The sequence below is a fragment of the Anas platyrhynchos genome, chromosome 3 (assembly GCF_047663525.1).
Source record: "Anas platyrhynchos isolate ZD024472 breed Pekin duck chromosome 3, IASCAAS_PekinDuck_T2T, whole genome shotgun sequence".
Lineage (NCBI taxonomy): Eukaryota > Metazoa > Chordata > Aves > Anseriformes > Anatidae > Anas > Anas platyrhynchos.
The window spans coordinates 72,932,966-72,952,432 of NC_092589.1; the positions used below are offsets into that span (position 1 = coordinate 72,932,966).

The following is a 19,467-nucleotide window of genomic DNA, read 5'->3' on the forward strand; positions in this document are numbered from 1 at the left end:
CTAAACTAGGAATAAATTGGTGGGAATTGAGTAATTGGTGTATATTTTCTTAAAATCAAATAATCTTGAAAAGGCGATGCTACTTCCTTTTTCACCATTATTCTGTATATTTCAACACAGAGGCAACAAGTATAACTGATCTGGAATTTCATTTCAGACAGTATAAGAAGCTATTTGTGCAATTATTTTTCAGTGTATTATTGAGCAAATTATATACTAGATTGAAGCTTCTGCCTCTTACAAGGCTTTTTGGTTTATATATCATGTTTAGACTGAAATTATATTTTTTCTTGCACTCTATTTGGGAGTGTTTTTCATTATTTTGTGGCTGATGTTTAAATGCATCTAATTTAAAAACACTGTCTTAGTTGTCATTTTCTTTTTTGCACAACTCTCCTACAGCAGAAAAATCTAGATCGTCCTCATGAACCAGAAAAAGTGCCGAGGGCACCTCATGACAGACGGAGAGAGTGGCAGAAGTTAGCCCAAGGTCCGGAGCTTGCGGAAGATGATGCTAACCTCTTACATAAGCATATTGAAGTTGCTAATGGCCCAGCTTCACATTTTGAATCAAGGTTACTCTTTATTTCTTCTATCCTATATTAAGTATAGATATTTGTACTGTATAGCAAACATGCTTTTGAGGAATGGTAGATGACGAGATGCTACTGCTGTTCTTGAAATGCACTGAAAATCATTGATTTAGCTCTATCAAAAATCAGTTTTAAAATTCTCAGCTGGTGTATTTTTTAAAGAGTTGTTATTATCGTGTTACTGGAGTCATCCGTCTGTGACTTGAAGGAAGTGTAGTCCCTACATTCCGGTCTTGACCTACAAAATCCCTATTATTCCAGTCTCTTGATCTTTCTTATAGCAGACACTGCCAAGACTATATGGTGGGTGTGATGTGAACAAATGTCCACTTGGAACTTGGAGGCAATTGCTGAGCATATCTTTACTCATGAGCAAATCCAAGATTTGATTGATGTTTCTGGTTACAGTCTATTATGAAATCCAACTTGTTGGACTCTCATTTCACAGCACGTATTTGCAGGTGGCTAAAAGCAGCGTTTTACATGGTACACCTCCCGTGTTTCCTCTTATGGTGCTTGTCCAAAAGCAAGTCCATTCCATCATCTGAGAAAAAAAAAGAAGTCTAACAAGTAATATTAACAATTTTTTTTTTTTAGTTAAAATTGATTTGTTGTTCTTCAAAAAAATATATTTTTTAAATCCCATTTCCTTCACCGGCCAAGGAAATACTCTATTCAGCTCCATAAGACTTTCAAACAAACTTAAGCGTAGCAGTGGATGATTGCAACAGCTGTAGGTGACAGTGTTTTGTGTCTGAAAAATGGAAAAACCTGCTTGTAGAAAACTTATCTTTTCGAGTTCATAAAGTAATAATTGTCTCAGTCCAGGCAGTAAGGTACAACTCAAGTAATGGCAATGAGCGTTTTTCTGGGAACAGTTTTGTAGTATCTTATTTTTGTAAACTGCAGTGTCAAGTAGTTGACAGAAACACTTGCCTGCTGTCATTTTTTTTTTGTGTTGTACACCAGATTCCATATTAGACACACTTGTTGCAGGAGTCCTTTTATGTCCAGGACCAGTATCTCAGTAACAGTAATGAAATTATGAATAATGCTTGGGAGCAGTACCTGTGCAGAAGATGTTGTTCAGATACAGAACAGCACAGTGCTTTTGAACACTGAGTAAGAGCTTTGCCCCCTGAGGATTTAATAGGCTTAGATACGACAGTGGTCACAGTCTGTGGAAACATAGAGTACCACTATAAATGTTGAACAGTGTTCATAACATGTCATCCAAATTTAATAGAGAATTTGGACAGATACTAATATTTTTAATTGAGTAGTTGAATAAAATTTCCTAACTGATCAGGTCTTTAAGGAGTGTCAAAAGTTGTCATTAACAAGTAAGTTGAATCATGTTAAGCTTTGGATATAGCTGTATTTACTGCTGCTACCCAATAGTAGACCTTTAGATTATCTTCTTTATATCTGTTGTGTAGCTACAAAGTGTTAGGTCTGAAGTTGCATGTTCTCCATATTTGTTGGAATATGGAACCTCTGACAAGTTCAACTATTCAGTTGTAAATTTTTACCACTTGATGGATGGTTCATGAATGTTATAAAAGAATGTGGTTGTTCATATGTAGGGATTGAGGAGTTGAAACCATTACCAAGTGTAATGCCTGTTGCATAGTGCAGTCTGTTACATACATATTTCTGATTGTATCGGTATGTTTACTTAACTCAAAATAATGTGACTCATCAACAGTTAAGATCACACACTTAGTAATTGTCTGACATATCTGTCAAAAGCCAGCTTTAAGATATCAGAATTGTCTGATATATCTGTTCTAGACTTAAAGCTGCTAGAATCAAAGTCATGGAAGGTGGAATGTGCTATAAAAAGCTATAGGGTATAATATGCAACATTGCTGAAGGTCTTTGAACTCAGAACCAAAACCGAAGTATAAAATAGTAGCTGAGGGCAATAATATTTAGATTTAATAAAGCTTATGTTGGACCGTTTTTTGCTATTTTCCTACAGATCTCAAGCATATGTGGACCACATGGATGGATCGTATTCTCTTTCTGCATTACCCTATAGCCAGATGTCTGAACTTCTGAACAGAGCCGAGGAGCGCGTCTTGGTCCGGCCACATGAACCACCACCACCGCCTCCCATGCACGGAGCAGGAGATGTGAAACCCGTGCCTCCTTGTGTTAGGTAAGGAGTGATCAAGCCACGTGCAAATTTACTGGGGAGGTTTAGTTTCCCAGTACCCCACTAATAGTTATTCGTGTTACTTCTATGCAGCGCAGGCAGCACACACATTCTGTCAGTCCATAGTCCTTCCATCTCCACAGCTGCAGGGCCATGTAGGAGCTGGGAGAGAGGACTTAAAATCTAAATCTCATAGTGTATGATTTTGGAGACAGGCCCCACCTAACCAACAATGTGTTGACTATGTCACGTTCTGAGGGAAACTTTTTGGAAAACGTTTTTCTGAATGATGATGGAATCTTAGGATTTAGCACTGGAATTTTGAAAATTTGGAAGTCTAATGTTTGTACTACTGAGCTGTCTTTCAGCATATATGAAAGGAAGGAAATGTGGTGAGGTCAGCTGATGAAATTATATATTCATTATTACGTTCATTACATTTGCTAAATTACAATGACATTTTTTTCTCAGTTGTTTTCATTTTCTATTTCTCTATATTTATTTGGAACTGGATACATACTTAGACTATTTCACTCCCCTGTTTTTTATACTCAAAATCTTAGTGTAGGGTCAGATACATACAACTTGAAATACAGGACGGTTAAGTTGTTAGATCAGTGAGATGTTAATCTCCTGAAAAGAATGTCTTTTTACTGTTCAGGAGAATATACACAGAAATGCAAAGCTCTTTAGATTAGTTTTACCACAGCAGCTGAAAGAAATACTCTAGTAGTCTTTCAGGGAAGCAGTTGTACTGTTCCCATTTGTTTTCTTTGATTAGCCTATTCATTGCACAATAATGAGTATGTAGCATATAAATATACCTCTCTGTAGATACAGTTGATGACCTTTCATATAAGCCTCACTCTCCCTGTCATCGAATCTTAAATATGTATTTCAATTTCAACTCTTCCTCACTGCTTGTAGTGCTTTGAGGTTTTTGGTTTGGTTTTGGTTGGTTGATTTGGTTTAAGGTCTGTGGGTTGAAGCAGTTAATAAATTGCTGGTTTTCTTACCTCAGGTAAATAACTTGGATTAATTTAGAGATGGAAGGGGACAGTAATACTTGGCACAAGAAACATCTGATAAAGATGCAGTTTTGTATAAACTTAGTTAATAGGTGGATGTGAGCAAAGGTCTGTTGGAAAACCAATGCATACTCTGTATTGAGTTTGGTTTCTATGTATGTGAAGTATGAATACCTTGAAATTGTCATAGTATATAACACTTTAATGTTCAGTATTCTTAAGTTGCAGAAATGAATCTCTTACTCTTCTTTCCAGCTCTAATAACTGTTGTCCTGTTATTTGGCATTTCAGCTCCACACCTGGCTTGGTAGAAAACCGTCCTCAATCACCAGCAACAGGCAGAACCCCCGTGTTTGTGAGCCCCACTCCTCCTCCTCCGCCACCACCGCCTCTTCCATCTGCTTTGTCCACTTCGTCATTAAGAGCTGCGATGACCTCCACTCCTCCCCCCCCAGTCCCACCTCCTCCACCCCCTCCTGCCGCTGCTCTGCAGGCTCCGGCCGTGCCACCTCCACCAGCTCCTCTCCAGATAGCTCCTGGAGTCCTACATCCCGCTCCACCGCCCATTGCTCCTCCCCTGGCACAGCCCTCTCCCCCTGTCACTAGAGCTGCACAAGTGTGTGAAGCTGTACCAGTTCACCCAGTTCCTCCCCAAGGTGAAGTACAAGGACTTCCTCCACCACCACCACCTCCTCCCTTGCCTCCTCCTGGCATTCGGCCCTCCTCTCCTGTCACGGTTGCTGCCCTCTCTCACCCTCCCCCTGTTCTGCACCCTCCTCCCACAACCATTGTCCCTGGCCCTCATGCCCCCCTGATGCCTCCATCTCCACCAGCCCAAGTGATTCCTGCTCCTGAACCCAAACGCCACCCTTCAACTCTTCCTGTAATCAGTGATGCTAGAAGCGTTCTGCTGGAAGCAATACGAAAAGGTAATTTTTGGCTAATAAGCAACAAGAAGAATGGTCTCAGAAGTGTACTAAATATGCGTTAGCATTGAAAGATGAAACATTTCACCTGTAGGAAGTTAGTTTAGAGGAGCACATCTTAACTCGTTCTGTTTTCTGTTCCCTGCAGTGTGTACATTGCCAAGCAGACAGATGCTTTTTTCAGCTTGTGATGGCACTTATCAGATCTTTAGTTTGGATGGCAAAACTGGTTTTCTGTTAAAGATTAAAAAGCTGTACATGTGTTAATAGATGATCCATGAAGATTATCTCTTCATTTCTGTTTACCTGGAAATGTACCTATTTCTGATAGCCGACAGATCGTGTAGAAGACAAAAACATTGTTTTTCCCCAGACCGCTAGATAAAAGCAGAACAGATAATGGACGTTTCAATTTTGATATTATCAGCATATTACAGCGACATCTAAATGACAATCAGAAATTGTTGCTGAAGACTTGAGCTGTTAAGAATCTAATTTTAACATGTCTCAGCATAGTAGTGGAGCAGTTGCACAGTCCCCTGCTGGCAAAGCACAAGTGAGTGTCAGAGATGCAGGGCAATGTTTTCCTGATCATTTAGGGAAGGAGCTGGTTGTACAAGCTGTGCATTTCAGCCTATGGCCAGAAAAATCCCTGCTGCACTGTGAGCGCTGTTTGGTGTCTTTGAATGGTAAATCTTTCTCAAACGTCTCTCATACTGCACTGTTCTGTTTTTCCCATGCATCTACACCACAGTACAGAATCTGTATTGTACTGCAGTACCTGTAGGTAGGCTATAACACTAATTCAGAATAATTTTGAAAGCATCTATATGCACATGGGTTGATAACTTTTGAATAAAGAAGTATCATTTCCAACCAACAATACTTAAATACAACGGTAGTAGAAAACATCACAAAATAATTAAAAATAATTAAAAATAATAAAAAAGAGGCGCCTTCTGACACAGTTGATTCCTGAAAAAGCTTCTGACGAAGTCTTGCACAAGAAACAGAGGCTTAAGTTACCATAGCTTGAAGTCCACCAAAGTACATGTACTGTCAGTTGACAACACGGAGTATTAAGTACAGGATTTAGGTCACATTTAGATGGTGTCAATCTATAGTGTTGTGAACATAAATCCCCAAATATATAATATCTGTCATGTCTTTAACTGAGTTATTGGCATTTTCACTTTATCAGTACGTTATTTCTGCTTTGTGTCTCACCCTGAAGTAATATTTTATCTCAAAATAGGCCATTACGCGGTCAAAACTGAGTTACAAGAAATCCTATCGTGTTAGGATACTCAAATAGCTGTAACTTTTAATTGAAACCATGAAGTGAGAGCATAAAAATGTTTGGAAAAGCAAATAGTAAAACAGCTTAATCACTTGGAATGGTGCTAAAAAGCATGGGTGTATTTTTAATGGGGAACCAGAAGCAGTAGAAAGACTGATGGTCCTGTCTGCTACAGCAACTTCAACACTCCTCTCAGAAAACATGACAGAGAACTTCCACCTGAGGAGGACGGTGTCTTTATCCTTCACTTTTGCTTGCAAAGCATTTTGTGAGTCAGGAGCTAAATGCCTTGTTTAATGATAAAGAGGGACGGTAACACTTGTGTGTTTTGGTGTTCTTCAGGTATTCAGCTGCGCAAAGTTGAAGAGCAACGTGAACAAGAAGCTAAACACGAGCGTATTGAGAATGATGTTGCTACTATACTTTCTCGTCGCATTGCTGTGGAATACAGTGATTCAGAGGATGACTCAGAATTTGATGAAGTGGATTGGTTAGAGTAAAAATAATACATTGCTGTACACTACAAAATCGAATGCTAATGTCCATTGTGGTGCTTGTTCTTTGAAGGTTTGATGGTCATTTCTAGTGTTTTTTGTATTCTTTTCTTTACATAATTAATCCATGTTTTTCTACTTTTCAGTTTACAAAAAAACTCCTAGTGCATCTTTGAAACTAAATGTTTTACAGTGGCTTTTATTACAGATTTTTTTTTTTTTTGAAGGAGCGTACTTCGTTCCAATAGACCACTAAGTATTAAGCATGGGCAGCTGTTGTTAGAGTAGCAGTTTCAATTTTTTGGCATATCTTAACTGTGCACTTTGTGAATTTTAAGTTAATGAAGGCAACTGAGATTGACATTCCGAGGGCAGCTGTATGTACTAATGAGCCTTATTCCACTTCTAGAATGTTTTAAAAACATTAAACCTAGCTATCAAGATATCACTGCCTCAATTACATCTGTACACTAAAAGTACATATAGTTAGCAGCACTGAACACACTGAAAGGAAAATGGATTTGGGGGGTTTTTATTATTGTTTTTTTGTTGTTTTTAAATAATTATGGCCTTATTTGAATGTTTAGAGATCCCCTTTCCCTTCTTCCCTCCCAGGTACATATTGTGTGGTACTATTTTTGCCTGCATAATAAAAGTTTAATTTTTTTTTTCTTTGTGAAATCTTCTGACTTAAACATGCTGTGTAACTTATGTAACTGTTAAAATAACAGTTTGATTTAATAAATGGTTCATTTTAAATGTTCCTGGTTGTTGCTTTTTCAGTGAAACCTGCTTTTCACTGCTATAACTGAGGGATACTTGGATTTCACAGATTTAATCTGTGGTCTGCAAAGTTAGAGTAAGCACTGTATACTTTATCAAAGGGCCTGTGTTAAACAAGAAAATGCATCATCTGATGATAAAAGTGTATGCATATCTACAAGAAGATGAAATCTTACTGTGATCCATTAGTTTAAAAAGAAAAGAAAAAAGTGGGAATATGTGAGCTATATGAAGTGTTTTTTTAAAGCTTTACCATCAATGTATCTTGAGAGAAGGGGAGGTGCAGCAGTCAAAATCATGGTCAGTGAAAAACTGCAAAGAACATGGATAACACTGCAAAGACATTTTTAGGTGCTACCTAGGAGAGTACTGCATGTTGAATAGTTACAAGGCTTTTGTGTTTCTTTCTGTTCTCTGGAATAACTCCTTCAAATCTGAGCAGAAAGTCAAAAACCTTTTGACTGGGTGTATTTGTAGCATAAAGCACAGAGGGATTGCAGGGGGGAGCCTTACATGACGGCAGCTATCATGTAATGGACTTGAAGGTATAAAAAGAAGTCCTTATTGACGTGGTTATTATTGACCGGCTTTGCTGTCCTGGTGATTAATGGTATCACTTCCAAACCGGTACCCAGGGCAGACAAAGCACTCATTTAATATGACAGAATCGCACAAAGTAATGAACCTTGTCGGAGAAAAGTCAAGAGTTAAATTCCGTCAAGATCTCAAAGACGGGATTCTTGGCCTTCTGCCATCTCTACAGCTCTCTGCCATAGCAACTAGTCTCCAGATAGCAATAGCGTGATTCACTAGTAGTGCGAGGTGAGGGTTGAATGTGAGTATTTGCATGTATGGACCTACTCAGACTGGTTTCTTTTTGCAGCCCCCGTGATTTGTAGCCCTCTCACTGGGGTTTCTCTCTGCCCCTCTCGTTTGGTGGAACGCTGCTCAGAGGGCCACGAGGCTGCTTATGCCCGTGATTAGCTGCGTAATAGATTATTGATTGCTTTGTCTTGTGAGCTACTAAATCAAGTCTCCTGTATTGAATTGTTTATGGATTCTGCTGTTTACTTCTGTACGTTTACAGCAGTTGGTTAAAATCGAAGACTCGAAAGTCTGCCACGGAAATAATGCCTTGGTAATGTTGTTCAATATAAGTGAAGAGAAACCTTTGTTAAACTTCACACCTTTCTTGAACTGTAGTCTGCGGTTGTCAAAAATGACCTTCCTCTCCTGCAAAATGGGGAAAAAAAGAACAAAATAAAAGCATTGAAAGAAGAAGTGCCAAATAGTGGGGAACAGAACCAGAACGGAAGATTTAAGGAGTTACGAAAGTGGTTATTTAGGGTTTTTATCAAAAGGTAAAGTAGTAACAATGAAGCAGCCATCATTCCCAGACTGAAAATAAATAGATAAATGGGCAGGAACAAGTACTGAAGAAGCCAAAATGACAAAGAGACGTAATTCTGGTTCTTTCCTAGCGTTACAGCATGAACAGCAGCCTTTAAATATGAGGTATCATTAAGGGATTATGTAATCTCCCATGAAATTGGTGCTAAACAAGCAGGAGGCGTTTTTTAAAAGATCTTTAGTCAATAAAATCATCCCTCTGCCTGTGGCAGAGGAGCACTCTGCTCAGCGCTCAGGTGGATGCTGACACACACCGGTGCCTGCCTGAGGAGTAATTTGGGCTGGCTTCTGAAGGTGCCGTGGGGCTGGAGCACCCAAACAGGCACCTGTGGCCCCAGTTTCATTGTGACTGGTGTTCTCTGCCCCACTGGGACCACCGCAGCTTGGAAGTGGCTGCCAGCCCTGCAGCACATCCCTGCTTGTTCTGCCTGGTGGCCGTGAGCCCTCGGGCTGCTGTGAGGATGCAAATGGGAACGTGGGCCCTGCAGCGGGCTCTCACATCTCAGTCCCACCAGGCTGTAACAGGCTGTGCTGTGAGCAGGCTTCTAGCATCTCCTGCCAACCAGGGCTGAGTATTCCCCTCTCTCATTTCTATCCTTGATAGCTAAATAGCTTCGCTTTCGGGAGCCGAGGGCCCCCTACAGACATGTTGTTTCCATTTCCCACCCCCTCGCTTATTGCCTGCTCTTTCCAGCTGTCTCCCTTGAGTTAAGACTTCAAAATCAGTAAGGAAGCTTGAAATGTCCCCGCAGTTTCGTGCAGCCACCGTGCAGCCCTGGCAGGCTCAGCGAGGACAGGACCATCCCAGGGTGCTGCTGTGGGGTGGGGGCACACGGAAAGCCCAAGGGCTTCTTCTGCAAGGTGAGATGGAGCCATGGGCGTGTGGCCTGCCTGAACATTCAGCTGTGCCACCTCTTCCAGTCTGTTCCCACGTCTGCCTTACACCGGTGTCCTCATGTGCTATGTTAGAGTGCTATCTTCTGGGCGGCTTTTACTGTGCTGCACGCCCTCATCCGTGCGTTGGCAGGTGACAAAGAGACACATGGTGTTGTCCTTTTAGCAGGTCACTTACACGAGCTCAGCAGCCCCAGTGTTTGTTATCGCTGGAACCGAGTTACTTTAACACAGCTTCGTAGCAGTATCGCTAAAAGAAAAACTTCCCAAAATCTCCCTTCAAGTGATTTTATACTGTATTTCAGCCACTTTCACTCCTTTGTGAGCCATTTTCTCCATCACAATTTTAAAGCACCAGAACAGGGCTCCTCTGGACCCCCCACATCGCTCCCTTTGAGCACACAGCCTCCCCTGGTACTGCATGGCTACACCTTGCTTTTGCACTTCCCAACTAGCCAGAAATAACGCCCCCCAAGATCCCTGACCTAAACAAAAGCAGTTCAAAGGCTGGGCAAACACAGCAGGGTTACAGTCCTAAAGCCTGGGTATTTTCAGGCCAGGCTTGGCTGCCTCTTTGCTTTTTGCAGCCTTTCATGGAGATGCCACAGCTCCAGAGCTTGCAAAATCCCAGGACGTGAGGGTCTCTGGAGGACCTGCCGGCCCCATTTGCATCACCATCGTGCCCTCTGCAGCAAGGAGGCGTTTTGGGGCATATAGGGCCCACAGCCCTGCCCCATTTGGTAGGGGTTTGTGTGGCTGCAGCCACAGGTGGCCATCACCCCATCTCTGGGCTGTGCACGGAGCCCCAAGCACCCTGTTACACCCACGGGGGAATTGGGGCTCGGTGGGAGCAGGCAGGGAGAGCTTCATCCCCTCCAGCACCCTGGAGATGCTTTGCTCCGGCAGTCCTCTCCTTCTACTCCAGCATCATTAGCTGGATTTATGCGGTCACTAAACTGCTTGGTACAGTGCTGTATTCACAGCAGGAAATGATTTACCGTCCTGGTGAAAGCGAGCACCGCCTGGCATTGTCAGCGCAGAGCAGGGCATTGTCGGGGAAACCATAACCAGCACAAGTGAAGGAGGCTTTGATTCACGGTAATTACTGCTCGTATGCAGATTACTTACGGCTTTAATTCTTCCATCTCCTGCTGTTTGCTTGGTAAAGCTCTGGAAAATAAAAAAAAATAATAAAAGAATAAAATATATTAAAAAAAAAAAAGCCGAGGCCAGGGGGCTGAGCAGGGCCATGGCCCGTGAGGGGGCAGCATCGCCCTGCCGGCGGCTGCCACTGCCTGCTGTCTGGCGTTTTTCTTTTTCTTTTTCTTTTCTTTTTCTTTTTCTTTTTCTTTTTCTTTTTCTTTTTCTTTTTCTTTTTCTTTTTCTTTTTCTTTTTCTTTTTCTTTTTCTTTTTCTTTTTCTTTTTCTTTTTCTTTTTCTTTTTCTTTTTCCTTTTTTTTGTTTTTGTTTTCCTTTTCCTTTTCCTTTTCCTTTTCCTTTTCCTTTTCCTTTTCCTTTTCCTTTTCCTTTTCCTTTTCCTTTTCCTTTTCCTTTTCCTTTTCCTTTTCCTTTCCCTTTCCCTTTCCCTTTCCCTTTCCCTTTCCCTTTCCCTTTCCCTTTCCCTTTCCCTTTCCTTCTTTTCCTTCTCACAAACAAGAGGCACAAAACCACCTGCAGCAGCTGGAGCAGCACCCCCGGGGACTCACCAGGCAGCACCTTTTCCCCCCATGGGGCCTGTGGGGTCCAGGACCACCTCAAGTTCTGTCCCTACAGTCCCCAGCGAGGACAAACAGCCCCACAGAGAGGGTTCCTGTGTTGCTGGTATCACCCACGGTGATGCTCAAGGGGACGGGGCTGGCAGCCTCCCCGTGGGGCCGTGGTGAGGCTCCCTCCCCGGCACTGCACCTGACACAACACAGGCTGGGACAGGATGCAGCCCGGGAACATAGGGCTGGGCTGGTTCCTGTAGTAAAACCTCTGCCCTGCTTTTCTTTATAGGAGGCAGCAGAGTGAGTTGGGGAGGCTTCATTCTCTCTGTAGGCTTCAATCCCTCTGTGGGCTTCAGTTGACCAGCCCAGGGCCCTACCTGCAGAAAATGCTCCTAAAAAACAAACTTTCCTTGCCCTCATGTGCAGGGATGCTACAGAAGGTGTTGTTCCTAATCTGTTGCTATCATCTTTCATACAGCTTCACTTACACCCAGCAGGTGACACGGTGGCATCTGTGTATGCTGCTCAGGTCTGCACCCATTCATCACATCCTCAGGCAAAAGGTGAAGCCTTGGCAGGACTTGCTGTTGCAGGGACACATTTTTGGGTTGCTGGGGTGCTTCTCCATGCCCCCCAGACCCGAAGCACCTTCTAAACCTTCTCCTGGGCAGGTCCTTACTTCTCTGCCACCTCGTGTCCCACAGCAGAGAGCAGCCAGGGGCCTGGCCCACCGCCTGCAAGGCCTGTCCTTTCCAGGGGCTCCAGGAACTGGCTTGCCTCAGCAGAGATGCCAAATGTGGGCCTGGACAGGCAAGTGAACGAAACAAATACTGCTTATTTTCTCTTGAAAAGAGCATTTTGGCTGTGTGGAAGACCTGCTTGGGCTGAAACAACATGCGCCTTCTGGGAAAATATGCACAACAGGAAAGCCCTGGGTCTTTCATGCGCATGTGGGGCAGGTGAGGAACAGGACCCCACTGAGTTCCTTTTCCTGCCCCAGGAAGGAGAGGGCAGATGGCAAGGACAACACAGAAACCTCCCAATGCCTTACACTCGGAGGCTGAGGCCCAACTCCCATCCAGGAGAAAACCCTGATCCATGGCACGGGCTCGCTGAGGCGTGAGTGCCCAGGGAGGGCAGGATGGGGTCCAAACCTCTCCTCCTCACCACCAGTGGGAACTGGGCCCACTGGTCCCATGCCAGGGGCTTGGGGATGCCTCTGTGCAAATATGGACAAGGAAACCCTTCAGCGACTGCACAAATGAGGAGACAAAGAGCCCGCTGGTTCCCATTAAATTAAATACCTAGTCCCCCTTCTGTAAACTTTTTCTGGTAAACAGTGGAAGCTGTACCTTCATCAGCAGCCGGATATTGAGATACCAGTGCCTGCGATTTCCTCAGCTTGTTTAAGCACACATTGTCCTTTTACAGGCTGCAATAAATCAGGCTGATGATGTTGATTAAATTGCTAGTTTTCTTCTGACTAGTTGTCTGTGGATTAGATTTTTATTGTTGCTGATAACTGCATGTTACCATGCCGCATACCTTCCTAACAGGAATAATCATAACAGTATGAAAAGAAAATGCTGTAAGAATCTCCCTTCCTCTTCTCTTCAAGGAAAAGCTATGAAGAGCCAGCCATAAACCAACATGAACTCATTGCCAAGCACATGACTGTGCTAACCATCTTTATTAACCTGATGTTCACAGAGAGACACGAGAAGTAAATATCACTAAAGGCACTGCATTTTATTTGGCAGGTGGTCACGCACCACGTGCGCTTGTGGGCACAGCAGTCAGGTGCACGCACAGCAAAGCTTTGTGAACAGACTGCCAAAACTGTAGGATCAATGAGTCAGGTCCATAACCCTTATTTCAGCCCTGGCCACGGATCAGGGCCATGTACAACAGACATGAGCAACCACTCTTTGCTGTGGACACAATACTTTGAGTCCTGCAGCAAAATCAGTGCTGTGAACCTTGCATCCAGCCACACCAGGCAGAAATCTCCTTTTTCTGTAGCCACAACCTGTGTGCAGGCACTCCCTGCATCATCCTGCCCCAGAAACAAGCATCTCCAAGAAGTCCCTGACACCATTTCTACCCTTCTGAAGAAGCCTTCCCCTGTTTCTTCCTTCATTCAGCTCTCGCATTGCTTTGCACATTTTGTCCATGGGATGGAGCTCACGTGTGCTCGGAAAGGCAGACCCAAGTGACACTTGTCTCAGTGGAACTGCTCTGCCACACAGCTCTAATGTCACACACAGGCTCCCACTCAACGGTGATTTAGGGCAGAGAATGAGTCTGGTTTCTGCGTGGGGTGACCAGCTCCTGCTGTAAGAGCTTGAACATCTCATCCTCAGCACCTGAACACCTATGAACTGCCGTGAACACAAGGTCATTCAAGGCCTTTGTTGATGACAGTGAAAGCCCATAAGGTTAAATAAATTCGGACAGTAACACAGCGTATAAGGCAAGGACGATCTTGCAGTCCCTTGTGTTGCACAGCTCCACAGGTATCAGCCAGCACCTGGCCCACAACATTTACTCAGAACACATCCTGTCAGAGTCCCTCGGGCTCCAGAAAACCGAATACTTGCTTTTTTAAAACTAACTCAGTTTGACTAATTTGAACTCAGTAGCACGAGCATCTGAACAGATTGCATCCCCACAGACTTTCTGCGAGGCTCCTTGTCAAAAGTTACTATAATTTAGATAAATGCCTACTGCCTTCATCAAGCCTATAGCTTTGACAAAGACAGCTATCGATTTTGTCAGATGTGATCTGTCCCGTATGAACACACGCAGCTTCTCACTCATCAGCTTGTTACCTGCTGCATTATTACGTATTGATTCCCTTATTTGCTCTGTATTTTCCAGCTGTAAAAGTTAGCTGAGTTGTTTGCCAGTTTGGGGGATCAACCTTCATGAAGACTCTTTACCCCAGTTTTCTCGCAGCAAAGCATTACCAAAATTTCCCAGAGGGATGACATTATCTTCTGTTAGTCTCCATAGGTTCCCCAAATGACCCGAGCAGAAAGGGACCCAGAGGATCTCTTAAAATCCCTCCTACCCTGACCTTTCTCTCAAAACCACAAGCACTGTCCTCTGAGTTTACAGACGCTGACTTGTGTGCATATGCACGTGCACACCTACCTTAATTCTGCTGCCAGACACCATTACATTACAATCACCATTAATTAAAATTAACGGGAGTGTCCTAACGACGGGGACTAGAATTTGACCCCATTTGTTTATCCTCATCATTTATGATTTAATTTGCAGTCTCTATAGTGCTATGCCGGTTGGAACAGAGCACGTACAGATGATCAGACCGGAGCATCTCAAGGAGATTTCCTGCCACATCCCACTGCTTTTGCTTTTTTTTTTCACATCCCCTGCTTGCTGGAGGCCTTTCCCCTGTCCCACAAGCAGTCGCTCACACCGCATTGATGGGAAGTGTTCAGATAAGAAGTGTTCAGTGAGCAGTGTCTTGCAGGCTGCTCCTAGGAGCCCACATTGGTTCAGAATCCCTTCCCTCCCACCTGTAGTAGATAACTTGGAATAAAGATCACCTCCACAGAGATCACTTTACTTGTGACGTTTTTCCTATCTGTTCATCACCAGCTTCCGAACCCAGCTTTAGCTGGAGAGGAAAGGTGGTTTATTCCCTTGTCTTTTTGCATGGTGTCTCCAAGAAGATGAGCCCTTCAGCTTGACCAGCAGTACTGCAGACGCAGCTGTCCTTAGACGACTTTGGTCATTTCTCTACAAGAGCCTGGAGTTCAGCTGGGTACAATCGTTAATAGGAAATGTGACAAAGCACCTCCTGGTGTGACAGATGATTGGTAGCACTCTGTCCTAGCAGTGGGCTCGCATGCAAGGCAGTCCAACAAAAGAAAACTTGATTTAAAAAAAGATGTGTATATATACACACACAAACTCAGAGATCAGTACTTGATTAAGAAGATGCTGATACCCTGTAGGAAATGTTTCTGGGGGAAAAAAAAGAAAAAGAAAAAAAAACAAAAACTCACCATACTTATCCATAGGCAATTCTGCTTGTGTAGACTCCATTCTGGTGTGTAGATGCTGTATGAGCTCCACCACCCAAGGCAGTCACAAAGAAGCCAAACCACGCCCTGGCCAAGCCCAAGACCCATGAAGCATGACCCAGGATATCCCCCCACCCAGGCAGCACACCCCAGAGACCACCCTCACTGGGGGTTTTACAGACAGTTTGCAAAGAGCTACTGAATCTTTACCCAGACCAAGTTCTCCTCCCTCGCTTGCTTGTGATGCTGGCTCAACACCTCTGAGAGGTAATGTAGAAGAGTTGGGGTGGTGTCACAATTTCTTTCCTTATTGCAGTTACAAAGGATGCTTGCATAAAGCTGTAGTCATATTTATAGCTGTTCTCTTGATTAGTTGTGTCAGTGAGGGGCTGAGGAACCCACACCATGGCCTGAGCATGCAACTAGTTAACATCCATGCAAAATGGGGAAAAATCCAAACGGAGAGGTATGCATTGTACTTGGCCTCTGACAGTTTACAGCTGAAGCATGTAACTTCATCATAACATGATTTCAAAGCAAAAAGAAAAAATAAATCAGCTCAGCGATGGCGGAGGAGACAAAAACAAGCCCCCCCCAAAAAAGCTCTCAGGTTCTGCAGATTCACTGGTCACGATGTCTGCTCCAGCTCCAAGCACTTTATTTGCAAAAGCACTTTAGCAATTAACACCAGAAGAGTAATAGAAAACACATAAAGGTTTCCACCATATCTCTCCACAAATGAACATTTTTTGAAACTTAGACTTGGCTACTACAGGGTCCCAGCACACAGGAGCTTGCAGAAGGAAGGCTGATATTTATGTGATGAATGAAGTGTGTATGTAGCTCTCGAGAAACACAGCTTGACAGCAAACTGCGCTGAGTAACAGCCCTTCTGCCTCCTTTGGCTGGGGTGAAGCGGGGGAATGGAGCAGGTTAACCACGGCACCGAGCGCAGCGCAGCCGATCGATACCCCAGAGTGCTGGAACAGCCGAGAAATTGTAGCGATGGCTTTATATAAGGCTATAAATTTTAAAGTGAGGCCCTCCGAGAGTAATCTCGGGAAGCAGGAGCAGCAACTTTTCTTCTGTGTGGAAGCAAAAACAGAGGTGATGCCAGGACAGAAGAAGTCATAAGTGCCATTGTAGGGTATTTGGGAATGGGGCGAAGGCAAGATGATGCAAAAGCTGACTTAGACCACGTAAAAGATATTTCTATTGCCTGGGGGCAAGACATTTAAGGAGATGAATGTGGATATCTCAGCCTCTGTTTCTGATTAAGAAAGTCAGAGCAATGCAGACCGCGACTGGAGCCTCTCTGAGGATGATTCACCTTGGTGTGCCTTGGGCACCGATGTCTCTTTCAGGAGGGCAGCCCCGAGTGACACAACCTGCTCAGATTCGGGGTGTGCATGACCTGAGTGGTCAGGCATGTGTGTCCGCGTGAAAAGGGAGCTATCGGCAGGAGTACTGCTGAAGAGGAAGGGCGCTCACCTCTAGCAAAGTCTGGCTGACTTCTCGGATACGTGGGAAAGCAGCTTGTGGTGTGCTTTGAGATGAATGTAGAAAGAAGCGGGGCTTCATCACCACACATGCACCAACCTGTCCTTCCCCTCCCTGGAGAAAATGAATCACAGGGCACTGCACTGCCTACCACACCCCAAAGGCTGGTCTTGACTTTGTCCTTCAGGAGGCCCAGCTGCCTATCCATGTCAGAGGCTCACTGGCTGTGATCCCAGAGGTGGGGCAGGCTGGCGTGGGGCTGGGTGACAGCCCCCCTCTTAGGCTGGCCTCTGGGCCAGCCCTGCCTGCACCTCCCCATCCACCAGAAAGGCTCTTTGGCCTGGGGCTTCCCTGGAGCTCACACAACCCTGAAACACACAGATCAGGCAGGTGATGGGCTCCATAAGTGGTGTAATGTCCAACACAGAGAAGTGCCTTGTGAGTCAGTCTACAACACTGACAGGGCAGGACTCTCCATCCACCTGAGATATCGTTTTTTTATGCCCAAGGTCCCAAACCCAAGACCTTAGGGACATAACATGCTGGTTTTCCTTAGTATCAGCAGACAAAAAAAAAACCACAGCTATGATAGACCCAGATATGTTTGCTTCTCCCTCTGCAAGATCACCCCATGCATCCCTCTTATTTATGTTTTTTCCAGGTGCAGCAAAGGCAGAAGTGGAACAGAAGAGTTAGGGGGAGCAGTCCCCTCCGAGGTGACATCCACACACCTCCTCACAAGTGAAACCCCTCTGAGAGAAGCAGTAGCACCATCCAAAAAGAGGGAAAGCTGGAGATGTGTTTGAGCAAAGGCAGCTCACACCAAGGGCAGGAAACCCAACGTTTTCCCAGTGTTTTCAGGGAAAGAACAGCAGAAATAAAGACCAAGGGAGGTGTCAAAGGAAGAAGAGAGAGAAAGAGGAACAGATACACATGGATCTTCCCTAAAAGAAGACATGAAGAAATGCACTCTACCTCTGCTTCCTATGCAAATATCTTGCTCCAAGAGAAAAATGACTTTTCTAATTTATTTATTTTTTGCTAGCTCCCAAGCAAGTTTCATTGCTACCTCTTCTTCTCACATCATCATCTCCTCCCCCAAAGAAGAGAAGAATTACAGAGCACAGGCTTTCATGCAGGTGTCCAGTAAGAGACCAGTTTGGTGGAAGGAGACTTCTGCTGCCTGCATGATAGAGGAGCTGCAGTGACATCGCCAAGCATCGGGCACACTCAGCGTGCTTCTGACAAAGCAGCCAGTGGTCGTTTTAGGCCAAGCAGGGCAGGATGGAAGTGCATTATTAGGAAGCTTTTACCGATACAACAGACGTCCCACGGGTTAGGCAACAGATCCCAGTTTTAATGACTGCGAAGGCAGAGCCAGAACCTTTCCTAAATTCTAAAAATACCTCTTGAAAGAAGAAAATTGGAGACGTTCCTGGTGGTGCAATAGCTGCCACGTGCTGCTAGTGTAGGGGTGGCTTTCTGCAGAGGTGGGCAGCGGGGGCACTCACCTAAATAAGGTGGGAGGGAGATGATGCTTTGCAGAGCTGCTGGGTCTTTATTTCCTACAAACGATTTCCTACAGTATTTTCCTATTGTCTCCTGGCTGAGGGAGCCTGCAGAACTGATGCTGCTTGACAACACAGCAACTGCAGCAAAGTTGGGTAATTTCTCCAGTTCCATTTCAGATGAATATCATGCAATTAGCTGTTCTAGCTAGTTCACAAACAGGCAGCCTCTGATTACCTTACAGCTTGCTATTCAAGCGGCATGAGCGAGACCTCGTGCTCTGGGTTGCTCTGCTCATACCTGTCTCCCACGAGACAGGCTGTGACTACAAAGAGCAGCTCAGGTTGTGGGGGGGAAGGAGAAAGGAGTCCGTCTTCAGCCACGTCAAGCTGAGGAGCCACTCAAGGTCTTGGGCTTGTGCTTCGCTCACTGATCACATTTAGTCCCCAAAATCTCTCCCTGCAAAAAGGCTTTCTGAAGTGTCTATTTTGGCAGCATAATTCAATCAATGTTATTATTTTCCACAGTCCATTTATAGAACAGCAAGTGTACAGAAAGGTGAAAACCTTAAGTTATTTGTCTCCTGCTTGCCTTATTTGCCACTGCATGAGTACATCTAACAGAATATTCCACTATTTGGAGAAATCATAAGCATTTAGGAAAACCTAACTTCCTGGTCATTAAGAATAATTAGCATGATGTCAAAAATCAGAGATTGTTCTGGGGAAGCAGCAAGGTCCCCCTATTTACTGATACACTTGTATTCAATTTCCAACAGAAGGAACTTCTTTTGACAACATCCTGATATTACCTAGATGCACTTCTTTCTATAAAAAGCAACACCAACTAGAAGTGACAAATTATATCTGCCTGCAGGTATACAATCACATCTCACTGTGATGCAAAGGATAACGTGTCACTGAAGGTGATGATTAAAAAAAAAAAATCAGTCATTCAAAGAGTGTCATAGATCTAATTACATTTGATAGAAGATTCAACCTTTATTCAAACAATCTTCATTTTGGAGAATGCTTCCAGATCCTCTCCTTCTGCCTGAGTTTTAAATGTAATTATTTACCTGCATGCCATCACCCTGTCAGTGAGA

The 19,467-nt window shown here is 44.1% G+C and overlaps 1 protein-coding gene across 6 annotated transcripts in view; it reads left to right on the plus strand.

The window, feature by feature from the left end:
• The window catches only part of WASF1 (WASP family member 1), an 83,675-nt gene extending 76,410 nt beyond the window's left edge, over window positions 1-7,265 (plus strand). For 5 of the 6 annotated variants that reach the window (XM_038176944.2, XM_072036107.1, XM_072036109.1 and 2 more), the window contains 4 exons: window positions 403-575; window positions 2,578-2,757; window positions 4,074-4,711; window positions 6,351-7,265. In XM_038176944.2, coding sequence (XP_038032872.1) covers window positions 403-575; window positions 2,578-2,757; window positions 4,074-4,711; window positions 6,351-6,508 — 1,149 coding nt within the window. In that variant the 3' untranslated portion in view covers window positions 6,509-7,265. The remainder of the gene's footprint in view (window positions 1-402; window positions 576-2,577; window positions 2,758-4,073; window positions 4,712-6,350) is intronic. The other variant, XM_072036110.1, reaches the window with a different exon arrangement.
• Window positions 7,266-19,467: the final 12,202 nt, after the last annotated feature.